The sequence below is a fragment of the Chelonoidis abingdonii genome, chromosome 4 (assembly GCF_003597395.2).
Source record: "Chelonoidis abingdonii isolate Lonesome George chromosome 4, CheloAbing_2.0, whole genome shotgun sequence".
Classification (NCBI taxonomy): domain Eukaryota; kingdom Metazoa; phylum Chordata; order Testudines; family Testudinidae; genus Chelonoidis; species Chelonoidis abingdonii.
The window spans coordinates 131,644,802-131,669,867 of NC_133772.1; the positions used below are offsets into that span (position 1 = coordinate 131,644,802).

Sequence of the window (25,066 nt, forward strand, 5' to 3'; positions counted from 1 at the left end):
GCAAGTCAAACGCCTTTTAATTTTTTTACCTTCTTTAAAAAATTTTTAACCTTACTTGAGTTTTTCTAGTGTTTTTGTGTTGTCGGATAAACACGACTATTTATGAACAACTTGTTTGAGTGAACTAAAATAACATTATCTAATATATTTTCTGTCATATTGGACCTCTGCGGTGAAAGGATAAATTTGAGTTCGTGGCATGGGTCCTGCCTCAACTGGAAGGAGAGCTCTGGCCCAGAGGTTGGGGATAGATGGGAAGAGGCCTGTGTAAGAACTGGGAGCCATTACTTGGGCTTGAAGAATCACTGTTAGCCTCTGGGATGGGGAGCATTCCACCTCTTCCTGGCGGAAGTCTGAGAGATGGTTGATCTGCCATTGGGGCCCCTTTGTTGCCTCATGTGGTGTGCAGGCAGCCCCTAAACTTCCCTTTCCCTCCCTATTTTTGTAGGCCAGCCTCCTTCTATTCTCATTCACATCCTCTTCTCATTATACTGGGGCAGGCCTTTCTGGTAGGAATCATGCCTATTTGTTGTTTTGTTGTCTTGTTTTATAATATTGAGATTAAGAAATGCTGAACCTTTATTTTAACTAGGAAACCCACCACCCTCCCCCACCCCTTAGTTCTAGTTCAGTTGGTAGGAAAAATATTGGTTCAGGTTTGGTTTCAGTTGTAGTAAAGATACCAGTTTGAACTGAATCTCTAGTTCCAGTTTGGTTCCGGTTTGACTCCCTGCCTGTCCATTTGTTGGATCAGGGAGAAGGCCCTGAGCTGTTTGAAAACCAAGTTGTTTATCCAAAAGCCCTTTCTTTGTCTGTTGGTCCCTGGAGAATCCAGTTTGAACTAGTATATGCATTTCTTATTCCTGGGGGAATTATGTGTCCCAGGAAATTAAAATTCCGCACCAAAATATTAAAAAAATCTACACTCAATATTTTAAAATTCTGCATTTTTTTCTCAAAATAATGCGATATAATCCAGCTAGTTTCAATTATTTTGGTAATTTATTTAAACTACAATACAATAGATGAAGAATGGGAGTGAGGAGCTTTGGAGGAAATCACCAAACCTCTTCAGTCTGATGATAATGTAGCTAGTATTGACCCTTTACTTCTAATTATTAGTCAACAAATAATGTGCAGCCATATGCTAAGTGTTTCATAGACTCATAGACTTTAAGGTCAGAAGGGACCATTATGATCATAGGCAACTGAAGAACAATTGAGGCCTGGGGACTCACTCAGTTTATACTGGCTACTGACCATCTCCAAAAAGGTCAGTAGAAAACACTTCATGGAGCACATTTTGATAGGAATTTTTTTCAGTCCAAAAACTTAGCCCAGTTCTAATCACTAAAGCACTGTAAGCATTTATAAGGCCATACTGTCCTATATGTTAAGGCTCCTTTATACCACTCTGGCAATGTAAAGGGGCCTTAAAATTTTACACCTGTTTTATACGCCTGGGGGAATTCACTAAGAACAATGGAAACAATTCACAAAGCAGGCTTGGAAATGTCCAGAGGTCAACCTTTTAGCCACGGCAGCCAACAGAAAATGCAGGAAATTTTATTCCAGAGGGCATCTTGGTGCTCAGTCTTTGGGAGATGCTTTCCTTTTCACATGGACAAAGTCTTTTTTTTAATCCATATCCTGCAATTCCATTGCTCTTAAAGGTCCTTGTCAAGATCAGACAGGATCAAACAGAAATCGTTTTGATTGGAACAACTTGGCCAAGACAGGTTTGATTTCCTTACCTTATCAGACTCACCTCTCGTCCTTTACCAGCAGCTCCTGGTCAAACCTTGACAGTTATCTCAGAATGTGTGTCAGACACTTCCCCCCAGCCTGAATATCCTGCAACTACAAGCTTGGTTCCTCAATGGTTGTTAGGTCTGGAGATTGTGTGTTCATCAGAAGTACAAAATATACTGTTAAATAGTGGACAAGAATCTGCTAGACATATTTACCTTCAGAAATGGAGAGGATATAACCTTTGGTGTAACTGGTGTCATCTTTCTCCTATCCTATTGTCCATTTCCTCAACCTTGGATTACCTGTTGGAATTGAGAAATTCAGGCCTTTCTAAGAGTTCCATCAAGGTTCATTTAGCGGCAGTAACAGCTTTCCATGTACCAGTAAAGTTTTCTCAGTATTTGCTTATTCGACCACAGTGAGATTCCTGAAAGGACTTCTGAATCTTTCCCCACTAATTTAAAGCCTCCTCGCTACTTTGGGATCTCAACCTGGTTCTTTACCATCTCATGAAATGACCCTTTGAATCATTAGCTACATGCTTGCTGCTACATCTGTCTATGAAGATGGCCTTCTTGTTGGCCATCACTTCTGCTCAAAGGATTGAAGAGATAGTGGCTCTCCCTTTACTTTGTTTTCCAAGTAGAAGGTATATTTAAAACCTCATCCAAAGTGCTTACCTAAGGTAATGGTCCCCAAACTGTGGGGCATGCCCCTCCTCCCCCCGAGGGATGTGGATGAATGTTCAGGGTAGTACACAGTGGGGCCTGGGCCAGCCCCCATTGGGGGTGGGAAGGGAGCACCCTGCTCTGGCCCTAGGCTCGCTCCTCCCCCAGCCTCATTTAGCCCCCAGTCATGCTCTGCCTCCATGCCTGGACCAGCCCCCATGGGAACAGAGAGGGAGTGCCATGATTCCTGCTCTGCTCTACCCCCAGCCCCATTCAGACCCCCTGGCCCAGCTCTGCCTCTGGCCCCAGCACCGCATCCTCCCCTGCTTTGCCTTCAGCCCAACTCCACTGCTGAGGAAGCCTTCACTGTTCAGTAAATGGGGAGGTGGAAAACTGACAGATTCCGTTAATGGTAAGAGTGGGTGTACCTGGAAAAGTTTACGCACCACTCACCAAGGCTATTCACCTTCGTTTTTTTTCTCTAAGCTGTATCAGGTATGTCTACACTGCAGAGTTACAGCGCCGGCAGGTACAGCGCCACTCAGAGAGCGCTGAAGAGGAAACACTGTTGTGCATTCACACTGTCAGCTATCTGCGCAGTAGCATGTTCACACTTGCAGCAGTATTCTGAGCAGTGCACTCTGGGCAGCTATCTCACAGAGCATCTCTTCCTCTTCTGCTGCTAAGAGTTGTGGGAAGGTGGAGGGGGTTGAGGGGGTTTCCTGGGTCCTGTCCCAGTGCCCTGTGATGCATTGCTTCACATCCCAGCAATCCCTGTGCTTCCGCATGCATTTGGCACCATCTTTCAGTGATTTGTGTACTGTATGCTCTGCCTTGTCAGTCTGCAGGAATGGATCCACACTGACCAATATGCTGCCTGCTCTCACTAAGACCTCACAAGTGGCAATGGAGTTATTCCTTAAACTACAAAGGCAAGAGAAGTTCAACATTGATCTCACCATGCGTAGTAGCTACAACATGAGATTGCTTGTGGCATTCATGGAGGTGCTGACCACAGTGGAATGTCAGTTTTGGGCTCAGGAAACAAGCACTGAATAGTGGGATCACATCATCATGCCTGTCTGGGGTGATGAGCAGTGGCTGTAGAACTTTTGGATAAGGAAAACCACATTCATGGGATTGTGTGATGAGCTCGCTCCAGCCCTGTGGCACAAGGACACGAGATTGAGAGCTGACTTGCCGCTGGAGAAGCGTGTGCTGATTGCACTGTGGAAGCTGGCTACACCAGGCTGCTACCAATTGGTCGCTAAACAGTTTAGAATGGGAAAGTTGACCATTGAACTCATCTTAACGGAAGTATGCGGAGCCATTAATCACATGCTGCTCAGAAAGACTGTGACTCTGGGCAACGTGTGTGACGTTTATGGCATTGCACAAATGGGCTTCCCTAACTGTGGAAGTGCAATAGATGGCAAGCATATTCCAATTCTGGCACCAGACCACCTAGCTACCGAGGATATTAATTGGAAGGGATATTTCTCTATGGTTTTCCAGGTGCTCATGGATCACTGCGAGCATTTAATGGACATTAACGCAGGCTAGTCTGGAAAGTTGTGTGATGCACACATCTTTTGGAACACTGATCTGTTCAGGAAGCTGCAAGCAAGGACTTTCTTTCCAGATGAGATCATCGTAGGGGAAGTTGAAATGCTCACTGTGATCCTGGAAGACCCTGCCTACCCTTTAATGCTGTGGTATATGAAGCCATAAATGGGGGCACCCTGACAGCAGCAAGGAGTGGTTCAACAACAGGCTGAGCAAGTGCAGAATGACAGTTGAATGTGCTTTTGGCCATTTAAAGGCCTGCTGGCACTGCCTGTATGGGAGGCTGGACCTGGTTGGTGACAATATTCCTATGCTTATAGCTGTGTGCTGTATGCTCCATAATATTTGTGAAGGGAAGGGTGAAAGCTTCACTGAGGGCTGGACTGCTGAGGCTTAGTGCCTGGAGGCTGAATTTGAACAGCCAGAGACGTGGGCTATTAGAGGAGCGCAGCTTGGGGCCATAAGGATCAGGGATGACTCGAGGCAGCAATTTGAAGCTGAAAGTCACTAAGCTTGAGAAGTTTATGGAGGGGATGGTATGATGGGATAGCCTAATTTTGGCAATTAATTGATCTTTGACTATTAGCGGTAAATATGCCCAGTGACCTGTGATGGGATGTTAGATGGGGTGGGATCTGATTTACTACAGAGAATTCTTTCCTGGGTGTCTGGCTGTTGAGTGTTGCCCACATGCTCAGGGTTTAGCTGATCGCCATATTTGGAGTCAGGAAGGAATTTTTCTCCAGGGCAGATTGGCAGAGACCCTGGGGTGTTTTTTTGCCTTCCTTGCAGCGTGGGGCAGGGGTCAATTGCTGGAGGATTACCTGCACCTTGAGATCTTTAAACCATGATTTGAGGACTTCAGTAGCTCAGACATAGGTTAGAGGTTTATTACAGGAGTGGATGGGTGCGATTCTGTGGCCGGCATTGTGCAGGAGATCAGACTAGACCAGGGGTTGGCAACCTACGTCCCCTCCTGCAGCTCCCCCCCACCCGCTTCCTCAGCACCCTCCAGTGGAGGGGCTGTGCATGCAGCAGCCAGGCAGCGTGTTTTGCCTCCACATAGAGCCAGTGTCTGACCGGCATAGGCATGGTAAGGGGAGTCCCAGGGAGCAGGGGGAGAGTTGGATGGGTCAGGAGTTTTCGGGGTCTTGTCAGGGGGTGGGGAGTGGTGGATGGGGTGTGGGAGTCCTGGGGGACTGTCTGGGGGCAGGGGTGTGGATTAAGGTTGGGGCAATCAGGGCAGGTAGGGGTAGATCCTCGGGGGTAGTTGGGGGGTTCTCAGGAGGGGGGGTCAAGGGGACAAGGAGCAGGGAGGACTTAGGTGGGGGTGGGTTCTGGGGGGCAGATACGGGCAGGGGTCCCAGGAGGGGCAGTCAGGGGACAAGGAGCGGGGGGAGGGTTAGGGGTTTGACAGGGCAGTCGGGGAATGGGAGGGATAGTGAATGGGGGCGGGGCTAGGGCAGGGCTCTCCCCTCTTTTTTGATTGTTGAAATATTGTAACCCTAGGTGACAGGGGAGCTGGGGGGCACATGGGGGCTGGTGCCCGCATACATCCACTGCAGCCTACAGGAGCCCCTGTGGGGGGGCACCAGGACACAGGAGAGGCGGGGGTGTGTGGTTGCTCCCCACTAGCGCCGCCGCCTTTGCAGGGCTGCTGCCCCCCTGCACCGCACCGCACCGGCTCCTCTGTGGCTGGGGCTCACTGCTGCCGCAAGCAGGACACTCTGGCTCTCCGATGCCTCCAGAAGGCAGCTCCTCCCTGCTGAGCTGCTGCAGTGGCCCAAGCCCGGCAAAGCCAGTGAGTGGACTTGGGGCAGGGGTCACCACAGTGGGGTGGGGAGGGGAGGGCTCGCCAGGGGGGCGCTGTGCACCCTTGAGGGGGGAACCTGGTCTGGGGAGCAGCCCCTGGACATGGCGGGGGTCTATAAAGTCTCCTTAGGATTTGCCCCTCAATGAACCGATGTACAAGGGGGGGCGCACTGGGTCTGCCCCAGGGGGTTCGTGCACCCCAGGTTAAGAACCACTGCACTAAATTGGTAAGATCTGCATTTTAATTTAATTTAATTTTTAAATGAAGCTTCTTAAACATTTTGAAAAACTTGTTTACTTCACATACAATAGTTTATAGACTTTTAGAAAGAGACCTTCTAAAAACGTTAAAATGTATTACCGGCACGAAAAACCTTAAATTAGGGTGAATAAATGAAGACTCGGCACACCACGTCTGAAAGGTTGCCGACCCCTGGACTAGACAATCATAATGGTCCCTTCTGACCTTAAAGTCTATGACTCTGTGATTCTAATATTTGTTGCTATGCTTGGGAGTGCAGTGCTTGTAATGCTAGGAGGTGACCGTGATTGGTGCAGACAATGCACTATGAAGGTTTAAGAAAATTGCCTGTTGCTTTGCAGGACTCTGTTGCTTTCAATTAATAGAGTAAAGATTGCTTTCAAACCAAAACAGTTCTTTTGTTAAAAAAACAACTGGAGAGGAGAGGCAAACAAAAAAAACACATCAGCACTGAGGAGGGGGATAGAGGAAGAGAGGGTCCCAACACGAGGTGGGGTTCTGGGGCGGTTAAAGATTTGTGTATGTCCAGGTATTATATCCAGCCTTCTCCTTTGGAGTACAGTGCAGTAGGTACTAGAAGTCCAGAGGGTTGGACTGTGACGGAGAAGGAATGTAATGCAGCAAGTACAGACTGGAACCAGGAGGTTGATAAGAGTCTGTTGGTGGTGTCTGGGAGGCGCATGGGAAAGTGTTTTGTGACAGCAGCTGCAAGAGAGGGCAAGTAGGAGCTGCTCGGTTTGCAGTGCTGGTAGCACCTGGAGCATGTCCACTTGGCACTCCATAATGTTTAAGATCTGCTCAGTGGCTTTGTTCTGACGTGCCACGTTCTCCTTTCAGTCCCTCTTCTCACTGTACCGCCACTCTTTCAATTCTTGTTTTTGGGCCACAGAGTGCATCATGACGTTATGCAGAAAGTCCTCTTTAGTTCTTCGTGGCTGCTTTCTAATTCTGAGCAGCCATTCAGCTGGTGATGATAAAGAGGGAGGCTGGGCTCCCAAGGTCGTATCTGTGAAGCCAAAATGCAAAATTTTACAGAAGCAGTATGGTTTGCAACACACAGAACACTGATTCAGTGATTTAAAACACGTTCACATACCTGTCACTAACTGGCTGATCCCAGGCAACACACATGAGCCACACGACCCCCAAAATGGTGAATAACCACAGGGGCAGGGGAAATCAGTGTTCAAGGACCATATTGTACAATGGGCATGTGGCTTTTGGGGAAAGCCAGTGCTGTAGGGGGGGGTCTTATAATCATTCCTGTCCCCACATTTTCCACAGGCTATATTCATTATGGAAGATATCTTGCTGCTGAGGGTGAGCAGGGAATCAAGAGATGGTTTTCTCCAAGACTGCGGCTTCCGCCCTGGCCCGTATGCGGCTCACCTGTGTACAGCAATGGTCCCACCACCCTGTGACGGCAGAGTGGCATGGGAAAGTTTCCCTTAATGGGACAAGAAACAAAGCAGCTCTTCCAAATAACCTGCGGCAGCAAATTGCCCAGTATCTCCATGAGAGTTGTGGAGATCTGAGGCAGATTCCCATGAAGTAAGGGAGTCAATCAACACCCTGTTCTGCTGCTCAGACTAAGCATGTAATGGTACGCGCATCATACAGACATATGTTTTGCTTTGTGTATACCCACCAGTACCATTACTCCTCAAGACTACTCAAGCTATGCACGGAAAGAGTGGGAGATATTCTCATAGCACTGGCTGGGTCAAGACAGGTGTGGTACTCAAATCTCATCCACCTCAGAGATGGCACACCTGTGACTTCCTACCACAGAGGACCTATTGACACAGACCTTTAAGTCTTTTGTCTACCCCATCCTTTCCTCTCTAAACCTCATGGCATGACTCCTGAATGGCTCTCAACCATGGAATTGACATTTGGATGCAGTTCAGTCAGTTATTTTGTAGAAAACCCAGTACTGTAACTGCAAGACTTACCTCTGGAAGTGGAAACACTTTCATTCTTATATCAGAGGAGTAGCCGTGTTAGTCTGGATCTGTAAAAGCAGCAAAGAGTCCTCTGGCACCTTATAGACTAACAGACGTTTTGGAGCATGAGCTTACATGGGTGAATGCCCACTGCATCCGACGAAGTGGGTATTCACCCACGAAAGCTCATGCTCCAAAACGTCTGTTAGTCTGTAAGGTGCCACAGGACTCTTTTTTTGCTGCTTTTACTTTCACTCTTGGTGCTCTCTTCCATCTTCCTAAGCCTTAGAACTTCTGCCTCCTGAGATACTGGACAGTCTGCTGGAATTAAAAGTGAGAGGTCTGTCAATGAAGTCTATTTTAGGGTACATTTGGTTGCTATCATAGTTTTCCACTTACCCATCCAGAGGTTCTGAATCTGCTTATCTGGGACTCAGCCCCCCAGTTGGATCTCAACCTGGTTCTTAATGCTCTAAGGAACTCCCCTCTTCAAACTAATGGCCACCTGCTCTCTTGTGTCTCTCTCCTCTAAAACTTTGATCCTGGTCTCCATTACTTCAGCAAGAAGAATGGGAACACTGAGGGACAGTCATGGCTCACTCACCATATACCACCTTTTCCAGGGACAAAGTTGTACTACATCTTCATCCCCATTTTTCTCCCTAAGGTCTCATGGGAGTATTACAAAAGCCAAGAGATTCTCCCTCTTGTATTCTACCCTTAACCTCTGGAGAGGAATCAAGTTTTCATTCACTGTATGTTAGATGGGCGCTTACCTTCTATTTAGACATGACTAAATACTTCAGGGCCTCTTGTAGGCTATTTGTATCATTTGAAGGGCCAACCTGTTCCTATGCAGCATTTGTCTAAATGGGTTTCAGGTTGACCTGTTATGAAAGAACAGGGGTACAGCCCTCCCACCCCCAGAGTGGCAGCACACTTCACTAGAGCTTTACCCATGTCTATGGCTCTACTAAAAGACTTCTCCAGAAATCTGCAGGACTGTGACTTGGTCTGTTATTTATAGATTGACCTCTTACCTGATTCAGAGATGACACTGCCTTCGATGATACTGTGTCTGAACAGTTATTGATTTACCTCCCCAGCACCCACCTCCTCTTTGAATTAAAGCTTGGGAGTCTCTTGCAGTGGAGCACCCATAGGGACATATGCTTAGGGCAGATCTATTCTTAAAACGCTGCAGTGGCGTGGCTGCACCACTATAGCACTTCAGTAAAGCTGCTACTACACCGACAAGGGAGCTTCTCCCATTGGCATAGTTACATCACTTCCACAAGAGGCAGTAGCTATGTCGATGGGAGAAACGCTGTCTACGCTGGGAGTTAGGTCAGTATAACTGTCGCTCAGGGGTGTGGATTTTTCACACCCCTGAGCAATGTAGTTATACTGATGTAAATTTTTAGTATAGACTTGAACTTACAGTAACTTGAGTTCTTCAAGATGTTTTTGTCTCTTTGGGTGCTCTGCCTCTTGCCCTCCTTCCTCTCTGTTGTGGAGTCTCTGGCTTCATAGCTGAGAAGGATCTGCGTGGTGGCAGGCTCATGCCTGCTTATAACCCGTTGTTTGGAGCATGAGGTGTTCCGAACAGGTGTGGGTCTGTGAGCACTAATTTGAAGCCTCTGATCAAGAGTGCACAGGCATGTGTACATCTTAAGGTGGAACACCTATTGGAACAAATACGTCTCAAAGAACTCAAGTTACTGTAAGGTAAGTAACCTGTACTTGTCTCTTTCATGCTCTAAGAAACTTTCAGGTATACTTTTGCCCTTGTAACACAAACAACTCATCCCAAATGAGGACCTGTTGGAATTGGTTTTTAAATGTTGTATCAGTTAAAAACTTATTTCCATACAGAACAGTACAAAACCTTCCATTTTAAAAAATACTGAGCTTCAGATTGCACGTGCATGACCCCTGAATGTCACATGCTACCTTGTATATATCTTAACACTCAAATACCCTGCAATTATTTATACAGTCAGCCATAGTTCTCTACATTTTAAGCATGAACGTTGAATGCAAAAACATTACATTAAATTCTTGTCCGTGATGTTTAACTGGCAAGAGGTAGTAAATCCAAAGTTACAGTTCTTATTGTAACTAACCTTTTTCTTTATACAGTACTACATTGCAAATACACATTCATCAATAAAATTTAAAATATATGGCACAATACACAATGCTAAATATATGAAAGGGGTTGATTTGTGACTGGAAAACATAACTTCGAATTTCCTCACTTCTGTGCATTTAAATTCACAACTTATTGCAATGTGTATATATGTGTAATATATAATAAAATTAAAATTGTGTGCTTTGCTGTGGAATTTAGAGTATTAATTAGTAGTGGTATTCCCATAACTGACTTCATGTAGGTTCCAAATAACTGGTATAGTAACAGTGTACAAGATTATTTTAAAATGTTAGGATTTTTTCACTCTTTCTTGTCTTCCTAATCCTACTGTCTTGTCGCACTGAGTTTTGGGAAAACAATTTATATAGCCTTTTCCCCTTAAAATAGTGAGAATTTTGATGGAGGATCTTCGTATGTTATGAATGACATGCTTGTTCTTTGCACATTGGACTCTGGCTGTAGAAAGCTAAATATATATATATTTTGTGTTTTAGGTGGTGTGGAGACATGGGCGGCAGGTCAAGCTTCCCTTGGGGGAGGCTAGCTCCCTGTCCCGCCTTTTCTGCCCATGGCCTGCCCACAATCAACCCTGCTTCACCTCTGGCCCCACCCGCTCACCGCATCCCACCACGAGACACCCCCTGCCCCAGTCCCTCATCATCCTCTGCCCGCCGCAAGATGCCCCCGTCCATCACCAGACCTCCCTCGCCTGCTGCTCGCCTGTTCACCCACCCACCATGAGACCCCTCTCCTTGCCTGCCACTCACCTCCTCACCTGCCCTCTGTGACACAACCTCCTCACCCACCTTACTTCTGTGCTGCCTTCAGAGCTGGGTGGCAGAGAGCAGTGGCTGTCGGCCAGGTGCCCAGCTCTGTCGGTAGCGCTCCGCCAGCAGCAGAGCGTAGAAATAAAGGTGGCAATGCCATACTGTGCCACCCTTACTTCTGCACTGCTGCCTTCAGGGCTGGGTGGCCGGAGAGTGGCAGCTGCTGACTGAAGGCCCAGCTCTGCAGGCAGAAGGGTGGCTATACCAAGCTGTGACATCCTTACTTCTGCACTGCTGCTGGCGGCAACTCTCCCTTCAGAGCTGGGCTCCTGGCCAGCAGCCACTGCTCTCCAGCTCTGAAGGCAGCGCCGCCACCCGCAGCAGTGCAGAAGTAAGGGTAGCAGTACTACAACCCACCTTACAATAATCTTCCGACCACCCTACAATTCCTTTTTGGGTCAGGATCTGTACAGTTACAACACCATGATATTTCGGATTTAAATAGCTAAAATAATTAAATTTTATGATTTTTAAAATCCTATGATGGTGAAATTGACCAAAATGGGCTGTGAATTTGGTTGGGCCCAAAAGATAAGGTAGACAGAAATCATTCAGATCAACTCAAAAGTTGTAAAAAAAGGTTAGATTCAGCAACTAAAACATTAATTTTGATGTGAATTATTTATAATTAACTCAGTTTATATGCTTGTTTTTTTGTTTTTCCCCCTTACACTAAAACTAAGAATCTTGTTACTCAGATGAAATAGAAAGAAATATGAAACTGTCATAAGTTATGTGAACTTAGTCTCTTTGTTTTGAAGTCACTAGGGGATCAAACTTATGCTTTTCCATATTTCCGCAGAAATAGTCTCCTGGAATCCATACTTTTAAAATCAGAAATCTGTTACGCTCCTTTTTGCATTCTATTGAGAAGAGTATACTTTTCCTATACCAGATCAGAGCAATGTATGTAAATCTTGGCACCTATAGGACAGCATTGTTCTAGCATGTTCCTGGTTGCTGGACTAGATAAGAAAGGAGAATGAAGTGGCCAAGATAACAAGGGACATAAATTGAAATAAAACTGCTCTCAGAACTCTGGCATTTTATAAATGGTACACATATTGTTTTAAAAAAATAGATTCCCCTATTCACATTTGTTCAAATAATAACATTAACACGGGTAAGTAAATTAAGATTTAATTTAAGAAGCCAAAATAAATGAACTCCTTAAAAGGATTTTGTACTGCAGTATGTCTGTTTTCCCTAGCATAGTTCACTCTTACTAAGGCATGTGTTTCTACAGTGCCCACTTGCAGTTCTATCACAGACTATGCAGCTGTAGTTCAAATTCAGCAGGGGATTTTTTGATTGCCTAGACAGGTGGAAATGCTTAAAATCAGTATTTGCCATCTAGTGGGACAAACGAGTTTAGTTTGAAAGTGTACTATTTAAACATAGCCATGTTGCACTGAAAGTAGGGAACTGTTGGAAGTGTGCAATATGGTCTGATTCCCTACACTACTTCGGGAGCAGATAAGAACTCTTAAATACCTTACTTTCCCTTTGATAACTTTTTTTTAACTGAATGGGAGATAAAATTTTATACCCTGTCCAGTAGGGTTCTTTACCAAATCTAACTTTTGAGTGAATATTCTGTGTAAACTAAAGAGAATCACAAGGGTGTGTCCTAAATTGACAAAATTAAAAAGGGTTTTCTTTATTTGCCTTGTTATAGAGGGTTGCAGGATCTCTTGATCAATGTGTGGTGGTCTTGCATAGGTAGTAACATATGTAGTCTGTTTCCATCATGATGATGTACTGGTTCAAAAAGACATTTTATGTCAATAAGTGTTTTCTTCTTTAAAGCAGAATGGAAAGTTGTTTCAGGTCTTAAGACTCATAATATGTTACTCTTTTAACAAAGAGGTTGTCTACACGGAGCCACAGAGCAGACTATGATGCTATGAATTGTGAGCTCACCAAAATGTTGCAATCTGACTGCCCCAGGTGGATGCTGCTGCTGCGAACTAAAAGTACATACTTCATGTGAACTAGATACCTTTTAGTTCATGCCAGCAGCACTCATATGGGACAGTTAGAGTGCAACACTTTGGTGTGCTCTGCAATTCACACCACCTTAGTTTGCTCTGCAGCACAGTGTTGACGTAGCCTACGGTGGCCGTAGCCAGTACTAAGCTTAGAAAAGCCAATTGTGATTCAGCTTTTATTTTCAAATACAGTTCACAGTTTATTCCTAGAAGTGTTACTTACCTCTCAAAATTGGACTTCTGGCTTTGAAAAAATGGATCCGGCTTTCACATAAAGGTCCATATCAAGGTAGGATGAAATAAGTTAACAAGTAGAAAGATGTGCCCGTGGACTTTGCTGTGAAGCCTACTTTTGATTAGTCTTTTAGTGTCTGCAAATACAGACTAACTTTGGAGTGCTGAGCATATGACTGTGCCGTTTTCTTGATGTCAAATAACTGCATGTGAAATGACTGATTGGTGTCTGTTTTATCTCATTTTTGCTGAAGATCTTGCTGTGCATGCTGATCAGTCCTATCTTGAGTTTTGGTGAAGAGAACTGTCAATTGTTTTGTTACTTTTTTATGCTAATAGCATACATTTTAAAAATCATAATAAAACTGAGCATGTGCGAGTGTGTGAGGATATTGGTTTTCTGAGTTGAAGACGACGTTGTTTTTCTTTTTAGTCTGAGATCCTAGGTATATGCCAAAATCCAAGTCCACTTTGGTGAAAGACTTTAGAAGTGAAGAGCTGTGGGATGGTGCCTCAACTTGTCTGCCTCATAGCCAAGACTGGGATAGGAAAACACATAATGAGTTAAACCAGCATTCAGTGACTTGGATTTATAAATGACTAGATAGCAAATAAGTTAGTTCAGGTATTTTTCATCTTCGGTAAAAATTAAGTCTGACAAAGATGCTGATACTGCCAAAAATAATCTGGAAAACTGAGACCACCATTGTAGCAATGAAAGACAACAAAATGTTCCTTTAGAAAGTGGATGATCTGAAAATGAAGAAAGTGGAAAAACTTGAGAATTTCTGGAGTGCCCAGGAAATGAGGGAGCTTGTGCAGTTCTCTGAAATACGACGAGATGTATTACATTAACTACAATACTCAAAGTGAAATTACTTTTTAATCTTTTATTTCTTTTTTTCATAAATACCTGACAAGATGTTTTTCCCTGTTTGCTAAAGGGAACATTGCTCCTATTTGAAACAATGGAGGAAAATGGGTGGAATTTGGTTTTGGGGAGGTAAAACTGACCTTGATATCAATGTCTTGATAACTGTTCCCCTTTTTTTAAAAACAAACAAAAAAATAAACCAACAACAACAAAAACCTTTTCACCAAAGGAGAAGTGAAATGAATGGGACTATGAGCAATCCTGTGAGTGGAGTTTGAGAGTCAAATGTCTTTTTGTTTTTTTCCGGGAGCTATCTTTTCTCTTCTAAGCAGTTGGATATATCAACTAACACAAACACTATTAGAAAAATCAACAAAAAGTACTTGTTTAATATTAAGAGAGGGTTGGTTTGGGTGACAGATCAACTGAAGAATGTAGATGCAGTACTTTGGCGCTGCAGTACTGGCAGTATCTTCTCCATGTGAAGTTTGGTAATTTGGTATCCAAATTATATTCAGTTTCAGGGTGTCAGAGAGAAACTCAGTTCTCACTTTTTGGTTGGGTGCAGCAAAATCAAACACTTTATCTTCTCTTTCCAATTGTATAGAGGGAGGGAGTGCCCTAGGACACAGGGTTTCCCCAGTCTAAAGCAGGTCTCTCTCTACAGGTAAACAATTATAGCAAGCATTTATACTTTTTGTTACATACAATAATAAGCAACAGCTGCATTTTGTTTATACATAGGTCATCCTGATATCTTATTTTTCTCACTTCTATTTCGATGCCAGTCTACGTTCCTCATTATCGACACAAGGTCACAACAACTTCTCACACAGTTCTTTCCCACTCGCCTCACACAATCCTCGTTTCTACAAATCTCGCGTTATTACGGTTACAGCTAACCTAACTCTTGCTAACAGAGACTGTCATGCATTGAAATCCCTGTCAGTTCTTGCTCTACTTCCACAGGGTAATAAAATTGCTTGTTGTTGGTTAAAGAACTTGTTAAAATACCAGTGTTACACCATGTTCCACTGCACATATTTAACCAAACAACGGTATAATAAAAGATTTGCTTCCCTAAGGCAGTGAAAGATGTTAAATGGGAAAAAAATATTGCATCATGGAATAATTAAAATCTAATCCATAAACGTTAGTAAATACAGTTGCTGTGGGGAGCAACTGAAACACTGTCCTTCGCATGTAATCCATATTGTATTAACTTGGTATATAATAACTGTTGTTCTTCTAGTCTCAGCAATGAAATAATGTTAGAACAAAAATGGTGTATACAAGGTGGCACATAAGGTGTCTCTTGCTCTCTTGTACCAAGCACATTAAGCAGCAACAAATGAATATCTCGTGTTGCATGGAAGAATTAGTGTGTCTGAGAAATTCTTCATCACTGATAAGTTACTGCCTAACTCGATTGTTCTGCAAGTTGATTTAAAATATCACCCATAATGTATGTATTTTAACTCTCCTATTGAATACATTTCACTAATAAAACCTTGAATGAACTTATCTGGTAAGCTTGTAAAGCAACAAAATGGCAGATGAAATTCAATGCTGATAAATGCAAAGAAATGGACATTGGAAAACATAATCCCAACTATACATATAAAATGATGGGGTCTAAATTAGTTGTTACCACTCAAGAAAGAGATCTTGGAGTCATTGTGGATAGTTCTCTGACAACATCCACTCAGCATGCAGCGACAGTCAAAAAAGCTAACAGAATGTTGGGAATCATTAAGAAAGGGATAGATAAGACAGAAAATATCATATTCTCTCTCTAAATTCATGGTATGCCCACATCTTGAATACTGCGTGCCGATGTGGTTGCCCCATCTCAAAAAATATATATTGGAAGTGGAAAAGGTTCAGAAAAGGGCAACAAAAATGATTAAATGTATGGAACAGCTTCCGTGTGAGGAGAGATTAATAAGATTGGGACTTTTCAGCTTGGAAAAGAGACAACTAAGATGGGATATGATTGAAGTCTATAACATGACTGGTGTGGAGAAAGTAAATAAGGAAGCATTATTTACTCATAACAAAAGAACTAGGGGTCACCAAATGAAATTAATAGGCAGCAAGTTTAAAACAAAGAAAAGGAAGTATTTCTTAACACAACGCACAGTCAATCTGTGCATCTCTTTGGCAGAGGATGTTGTGAAGAGCAAGACTATAACAGGGACCAAAAATGAACTAGATAAATTCATGGAGGATAGATCCATCAATGGCTGTTAGCCAGGATGGGCAGGGATGGTGTCCCTCCGCTCTGTTTGCCAGAAGCTGGTAATGGGCGACAGGGGATGGATCTCTTGATTCCGTTCTTTCCTTCTGTGGCACCTGGCATTGGCCACTGTCGAAAGACAGGATACTGGGCTAGATGGGCCTTTAGTCTGACCCGGAATGGCCGTTCTTGCGTATTTACGTTCTTGTGATGTCTCTCGATGCAAGTTGGCAACTATGGAAGCTTCAAGTAGAAAACTGATCAAATCAGCCTATTTTAAATTGTCATTTCTTATTTTAGCACTTACATTATTAAGCGCTATTTTTTAAAAATAAAGTTATAGGCAAAGTATTTAAAACAAAAACAAACCCCATATAGTTTTACATTTTTCCAGCCAGCCACAAGAAATATTCAATTGTACTGAAGATTTTAGGTTTAAGCAAAACTGAGTTGGATTCCAAGTCCTTTTCAATTCAGCTGCCTTATCAAATACTTACTTATTACCCAGTCAGAAGCTGAATTAAGAGGAAATACTCTTAGCCTGTTACTGTCAAGATTTCCTGAACTCATTTCCATTGAAAATTGGGTAGAATCCATTAAAAGAGATTTTTAAAATGTTCTTGCCTTATTTTCATTTAATCTGACTTTTCTTTGCATGGATTTGAATCTCTTTAAAAACATTTTCCTATGATATTCTCTTATTTACCAGCATGGCAAATTTGCCAATCACTTCCTCATTTATATCTGTATCTCCAGCATCATCAGTCAGAACTCTTTGGTAGCGTGCTGGATTCCTTCTTTCATAAAACCCTCATTACAAAATATTGACGATAGTGCAAAAGTATAGTTGCTAGATAGCTGGGCTGAATTAATGTATTGGCACCACTGGCCACAGGCCCCAACTTCTGTAGTCAAATACTGATGTCACACTCTAAAAGTTACCTTTTTGTTTTTTAGGTAATGTCTCTTGCTAGCCCTCATGACTTGAAAATGTAAGCAGTGTAATCAAAGCAATGGTGCATATCTGATTTTTCAGAGAGGCTGAAAGAACAGCTCTGAGGTGCGAGTTGCCCCAGGCCTGCCAAAGGCATATGTGACAACTGTGTAGAGAGCCCCAAGGGTGAAAGGGCTCCCAAGTAGGCCCTCTCTTTTTGGGCTGAAGTCAAGGAATGGTGGTCTGTGGAGGGAAGTTCCAATTTCACCGATGGTGCCCCGTACTAGTCCAGCAGACAACTCTTTTTGCAGTGATAATGAACCTGAACTTTGGGGGCGGGGCACTGTGGTAAAAAGTTATGGAGGTGCCATTTGGAGATTTGCCTAGTATCCTGGATGTTCTTAATCTAGCCCTGTAGGTAACCAGTGTTTGGATAGTTGAAGGTATTTATGCAGTTCACAGTGCACCTGAGCAAGGGTGATTTGTATCCAGTTTAACTCAGTAGTTTGTAGTGTTAAATGTAACCAATAGGACATAAAGACTTGCATCTGTTCATGATAGTTAACACTCCTTTCTAATATAGGCCTTTCTGGACTCCAGAGATCTCTCCTCATTTCTTTCTCCCCACGCAAGGCCAATTCAGTACATATTTGGCCTAAAAAAAATTTTCTTTAAATCTTGTGAGTCATAACAGCAAATATTGATTTATCTATACCTGGATTTCCTGTCTCAGTTTTGTCACCTTTTTTCAGTTCATGGGTCCTTCGATAACTTGTGCTTTTGAATATGTTTTTCAGGATGACAGGTTAATTTTTCAGGAATTTGCTGTGTATTTTTGATCCCCAGAAGTCCCCATGTTCTGTGGCATTTATAAATTCCATCAGTTGAGTTGAAAGACTTTAAGGAAATCCATGAAGTAGCTCTTTAAAAATGGTGCAGTTGTTCTAGCAAGTAGGATTCCAGTATTGCCAATTATTATAGCTATTGACTGGGATAAAATCACTGTACAAACTTATGAAGAAAAAATTGACGCAAGAGGGGTATCGATATCTTCCCTTGACAGTTGTTTTTCCGATTTAAAAAAAAAAAAGACAAATGTCTGTGAATGAGAAATATACTTCAAGAATGAGGACTCTGAATGTTTTGAGGCTTATCAAATAATATACTGGTCATTAATTTCTTTCTCTCAACATTACACAGACACCTCTTTTGCTCTTTTTTGGAATCTCTCAATCATACCGTTTAATTTGTATTTTAGGTAAATGTGCTTGATCCTAAGATAAGCCTTTTAATGATGTTTGCCAGCAATTAAGGGATTTTGCAGAAGTTCTCTTGCCTGATTCAGGACACATATTACTCTTGTTATGCCTCTAGTTAACTGGTCCACTTATATGAATAAGTAAATTATCTGTCTGAAACATCCCCTTTTTCAGTGAAAGACTTACTGACTTTTTTTTTTTTTTTTTTTAAAAGACCCCCTTCCCCTGATTGAAATTAGAAGTGATGATGGAAATCAAATTTCTGGTAGAAGAGTTTACAGAAAAGCCCCAGTGACTGGAGACTTCCCATATTGCACCATATTCATTCTTTAGAAAGAGCTTAATTTCAGGAATCATAACTTAAAAATATATTCACCTGTTTTACAACAAAGCTATTAATTTGTACAAACTTCAAGTGGATTTCAATTGTTGAGAACTTCTCCTCTTCCTCTTCAGTGCTTTTCCTCCTCTTTTTTAGGCCAAGGTACTCATATTTCTTTCAAGTGTTATTCTGTCAACCTAGGGAATTATTGTCTTCCCACACATTGAGTTTTATTTAATTAGTTATTGATTTTTGATGGTATATGTCTTCTACTGCTCCCACTATTTTCTACATTTCTTATTTCCGGCTTTTATTTTATAAATTGCTCTTTAGAATATTCTTTCTCTCCCCAGTCCCATATTTTTCCTCCTTTTAAACCAACCCTAATATTTTTCCCCTCTCAAAATTAAGGTCTTGAAGAGAATTACTACATTCTTGATTTTCTTTCCAAATTAAGTTGTTTAAACTAACTTAGCTTTTTAGTAAAGATAGTTTATCCTTTGGTTGCAAATGAGTTTTTTTTGTGTGGCTCAAACTATGAGCGAAGCTACGCAGGCACTGGTGTTTTCCTGTTTTTCAGTGAAGCTGTTATAAAACACTAGAATTTGTTTGAGGTGAGACCATGTTATGTCAAACTTGCTTTGCCCCCCCTCCCCTTTCCTTGTTCCCTAACCACCCCCTCCAGAGACCTCCATCTCTAATCATCCCCAGGACCTCACCCCCTACCCAACCTCCGTGTCCCCTGACTGCTCCGCCCCCATCCACCCCCCCACACCCGCCCGCTGACAGACACTCACCTGCAGTGGCGGGAAGCAGAGCAGCGCGGCTCCACTGTGCCAGCACCCAGCCACAGCACTCCGCTTCCTGCCGTCGGTAAGTGCAGGAAGATTGGGGAAGGGATGCCCCCCTGCACTCACCTGTGGCAGGAAGTGGAGCTATGTGGCCCCAGCCTACTCTGCTTTCCTTGCCCTGGCCCCTGCTTCCGCCGCTGTTGGTGAGTGCAGGGGGGCCCCCTACACCAACCCCCTCCCATGAGCGACCCGGCTGGGACTGGGGTGAGGGAAGCAGAGCGTGCTGTTCCTGGCCCCCCGCTAATCCCCTGGGCCACTCTGGGAATACGGGGTCTCCAAAAGTGCCCTCCTACAGCTCCTGCCCCCCAGACCCTGGGTGGGGGGGGAAGCCCCTGACCGCCCCCGAGACCCTCTTCCTCTTATCAAGCCTCTGGGCCTTGGCCTGGTCCGGCACCCTTAACATGCTGTTCAGAGCAGCATGTCAGAGCTTTACCGTGTTATATGTGTACCTGCGTTATATCGGGTCATGTTATATCGGGGTAGAGGTGTATGTTCTGTAAAGATCAAAGTGAGTGTAAATATGATTCATGATTATTTTAATCAACTCTCTAGTGATGGCTTTAATGGGGCCTAGCCATTGGTCTTGTGGAGCCCTAATGCAAAGTGATGAGATACCATATGTAGCTTTCATATCGATTGCTGTTTCACCTGCTTATGACACAACCTAACTGTAAATGCTCTACTTTGGCTGTTGGATGTTCTAAAACCTTTGATGCCTCAAGTCAGGCAATACTAGCATGGCTATGATTGCAAAAACGAGAGTGCCCTGTACTAAATGTGCAACCTTTTTGTAACTGCAGCTCTGGTCCTCATTTGACTGCTTTATTGTGCCCCTGGCGCTCTACTTAACTTCCATGCTGATGCACTAGCAATGCTTTTGCCTATTAATCTTTGTAAAGAGTACTGAGGCTGATATGCCTGAACAAAGAGATAAAATGTGAATTCTCTTACATTGATGTAGCATGCATAAGGTGGGTGTGGGCGGAAGCTAAAGAAAATGAATACATTGAGGAGAGGTGTGAGAACTAGGGCTGTCAAATGATTTTTAAAAATAGTAATGATTAATCTTTTTAATCACACTATTAAAACAATAATAGAATGCCAATTTAAATTTATTGTAAATATTTTGCATGTTTTTCTACATTTTCAGTGATAACACAGAATACAAAGTGTACAATGCTCATTTCATATTATTATTTTTTGGTTACAAATACACCGCTACCTCGATATAACGCCACCCTGTATAACACAGATTTGGATATAACATGGTAAAGCAGTGCTCCGAGGGGTGGGGCTGCACACTCGGTGGATAAAAGCAAGTTCAATATAACGTGGTTTCATCTATAACACAGTAAGATTTTTTGGCTCCCGAGGACAGCGTTATATCGAGGTAGTGGTGTATTTGCACTGTAAAAAAATAAATAGTGTAACCTACAAGTCAAAGCATGTTCCTACTTTCAGGTGACATTTTAAATGGGCAGCGTTATTTTCAGTAAATGTAAATAAACTTGTTGGCTTAGCGATTGGCTGAACAAGAAGTAGGACTAAGTGATCTTAAAGGATCAAAAATTATACCTTGTTTAGGTTTTCAGTGCATTTATGTTAATAAATAAATAAATAAATAAAATCTACATTTGTAAGTTGCACTTTCATGTTAAAAAGATTGCATACAGTTTGTATGAGGTAAATTGAAAAATACTATTTCTTTTGTTTACAAATATTAGCACTATATATTATTTTTGATTCTTTTTAAAGTGAGCACTGTACACTTTGTGTTCTGTGTTGTAACTGAAATCAGTCTATTTGCAAATGTAGAAAAACATCCAAAATTTAAATTGGTATTCTATTATTGTTTAACGGTGCGATTAAAACTGATTAATCACGATTAATTTTTTAATCGAGTTAATTTGGGTTAAGTTAATCGCTTGAGTTAACTAAGATTAATTGACAGCCCTAGTCGGAACCAATGAAACTATTGCTTTAAAGTTAAAATTGGCTTTAGTGATATGTCTTAGCATATTACAAAACAACTAAATTTCACTTGGGATAAATGAAAAGGCAGGACTTATTTACAGAATTCTGCTGTCAAAAAAACCTTGTGAAAATAATGAAACCAAATTGTCACAAAATTTCTCCTCCTTTGTTCCACCAAGACCTGGTGGTCGTGGTATTTTGTTTTGAGTGCGGACTGCATGTGTGGTGTTGTACAGGACCTACAACAGCCCTTCCCCAAAGAGTTCACAACTTAGAGTTCACTGACAGTACTGTGTAAAGAGAGTACATCAGTTGTCAGGTGACTGTAGTCCAGTCATTAGGCAGAGCTGTCATTTTAATTTATATTTTTAGTTTTGTTACAGGCTCAGCCCTTCGGTATGGTGTTTCTTTTGTTGGGAGTAAAAACTCATTTTAACTAAAATATGCACAAATTGTTTTCATGTATTCTGAGAAACAAGGAGAATATCTTTGAAATGTTTTTTAGGCTTTCAGTTAATTTGGAAGAATAGAGAACTTGAGTTCCAATCACCACCTGTTACATAAAAAATAGTCTTTTTTTCTCCTCTCCGACATACCCGTTTTCTAGACGTATATTGATAGTTTAGGCTGGTGCTGCTAGACCTTAAATATTTGCATTATATTAGAGAACATTTTTAGGGGCAAATATATGCAGCATAATGCATTTAGTTTTCTGAATGCCATCCCTATGTGTGGGAGGAGTAAGAAGCAATAAGGAGAAATGACAGTACCCCTTAAAAGAAAATATTTGAAAAATCAAGTTAAACTTATGTTGTAAACAAATATTTACCTACTGTATATCACTAACAACACAGTTTAGTGGGCTTAAATTACAGCAAGGGAGATCTAGGTTAGACGTTAGGAAAAACTTCCTAACTGTAAGTATTCTTAAACACTGGAACATATTACCTAGGGAGGTTGTGTAATCTCTGTCATTGGAGGTTTTTAAGAACAGGGTTAGACAAACACCTGTCAGGGATGGTCTAGATATACTAAATTCTGACTCATTGCAGGGCACTAGGTTAGACAACCTATTGAGGTCCCTTCCAGTTCTGTGTTTCTCTGATTTTAGTAAAAGTGAAAAGCTTAAAAATTCATTGTACTTGTTACTGTAATTTTTTTTCTTAGCTTGGACAATCAATTTTGAGTTTCACTTGTTTATACACAATATGGTTTTCAGGTTCTTAGTAGTGCAATGTTTGGATTTCAGTATTTTTAAGCAAACATGGTTACTGGAATTTTGAAAAGTGAAATAGAGTTGTTTTTATAAAATCTTTTTTACAACAAGATATATTTTAGATTAAATTTTAAGACGCCTTTCATCTTAATAAGAATACAAGGAGGAGGAATGAAGTATAAAAGAATTTTATCTTAACAGAAAACTTTACAAAGTTTTCCTTAAAGTGTCCACCTAACTGATTACTAAAGTCATTAATTTTTTGGTATGTATTGATTTATTTGGTATAAATAATTAGGATGTACAGCATTGAAATTTAATGTTTCATGCTAAATTTAATTACAGTACTACAGTAAAGGGCCTGTACTTAAAAATGTGAGAGAGATAGCATTTGAAAATTAACTTTGTAAAAAGATACTGCTCTTACTATGCAATGAAATCAACCACTGATTGAATCACACTATTAATATGGTATGAGTATTAATGAGAACTTTTATTTTGAGATTCAGTGGCAGTTGTTTTTAGGAGAAAATGTCTGTTTTGCGTTTTCAGCACAAGTACATGTACCATGCCTAATACTTGTATACTGTATGTTGTACACATTATATGCAAAGCTCTAAGTGGCAACAGTAAAATCATCATGGGTGAAAGTTTTCAGTAATTTGTTCAAGCTCCTTTGTCAAGATAAGTTTGTTTACACTGCAGCTTTAGCTCATGAGTGTGCTGAGAAAAGGGCTCTCTGTTTAAAATTACTGATGAATGGAGGCACAAAAGAGAGCATAAAAATGTACAAGCTTAATGCAGTGACAGCTACACAGAAACCTTTTTAGATTTGCAGCTTTTTAGTGTCATTTTAAGTTGCTGCTATTAGCCAATCAGATTTCTTCTGACTGCTTACATCACTAACTAGCCAGTTCCCTCCAGCTGCAGAGAGCTTCAGTTTGTCTTTTTTTTAAACTAAAATGGAGGCTGGTTTCTTGCCTTAAGGAGTACATTGCCTTTCCTGCTGAAGCCTAGATGTTGACATGTAATAAAGCTGGCAGCAGGATGGTGGTTGATGCAGCCAATTCCAATGGGCCGTTTCAGCCCGTGGCTCTTTTACATATTAGAGGTGAGTTATTGTGTGTTTCAGTGAATTGAAACTGTGTGGCTAGCTAATAAATGGCTATTGTGATTTTCAGATAAGGAAAGCAGGAAGTCCTTTGTAGCAGAATCTATTCTGTTTTGATGCAGACTCAATATAATTGTGGAATATGGAAATCAGTTTTGTATTAAATGCTATTTGGAGAATTTAAAAATTCAGAGAAGCATCGCTTATATAGTTAAAAGCAGGTTTTACTGCTTTCTACTGTGACTCTCCCATCCCCCTTTCTAGCTTTGCTGATGTCAAAGGATGTGAAGTCACTACCCTAGAAAGGTATTGGGTTGGGGGCAGGGCAGAGCTAAGTTATCGGTACACAGTTTGTGTAGCATAATGTAAGTGTTCAGCATGCTGCAATGCTTTTTCTGTGCGAACAAACTAGAATGCCTCTAAAATCGCTACAGGTAGTAACTGAACTAGGAAATCCACTGGAAAAATACCCAGAACTATAATGAAAATATCTAATATTTATTCAAAAAGCACTTCTTAGAAGTGTGTGTGGTTTTGTTGTTGTTTTTTTACTTTAACAAACAAATTGTGTGAAAATTGGCTTTTGTAATTTGAATATTAAATATTTTTTAGTTGTTGATTATATAGTCTGGGATTCACAGAATAGGAATGTATTGTAAATTTACATTTTTTACCAAGTTTCTAAATCTGAAACAAAATCAGGCATGGTGTTTAGGTAGGGAAAAAATACGTAGTATATCTTGCAATTACTAATGCCTAGCATTGCTATATTTCTGGTTTTTAAAAGCAGAAATTTTTAACAGGTTAAAAATGTTTTTTTTTTTAATGTCCGTTCTCTTGTGTTGACTTTGTTTTTATAACTCTACTTGAGTCCAAAACATTTATTGGATGTGGTGAGGACAACTTGAACAACTGCGTTCAACCTTTATCAAAGAAATAGAGCTGAAAGTGTACTGCATCAACTAGTCTTTTCAGCTTTTTGTGGTATAAGCTAAATTGTTCAGATGCATACTGTACATAGATTTCCTGTATTGAAAACATTTTGCTATAAAGGCCAAAGAATTCCTGCTGGA

The 25,066-nt window shown here is 41.6% G+C and overlaps 1 protein-coding gene across 3 annotated transcripts in view; it reads left to right on the forward strand.

Annotated features, from left to right (window-relative positions):
• PPP2R5C (protein phosphatase 2 regulatory subunit B'gamma) overlaps nucleotides 1-25,066 on the forward strand; it is a 194,907-nt gene that overhangs the window by 34,298 nt on the left and 135,543 nt on the right. Inside the window, exon 1 of one of the 3 annotated variants that reach the window (XM_075065687.1) lies at nucleotides 23,821-23,993. The exons of the other annotated variants lie outside the window; for them this stretch is intronic. Within the exon in view, the coding sequence (XP_074921788.1) occupies nucleotides 23,900-23,993 (94 nt within the window). The 5' untranslated portion in view covers nucleotides 23,821-23,899. Of the gene's footprint in view, nucleotides 1-23,820; nucleotides 23,994-25,066 lie in introns of those variants that run through there. 3 annotated transcript variants of the gene reach the window in all.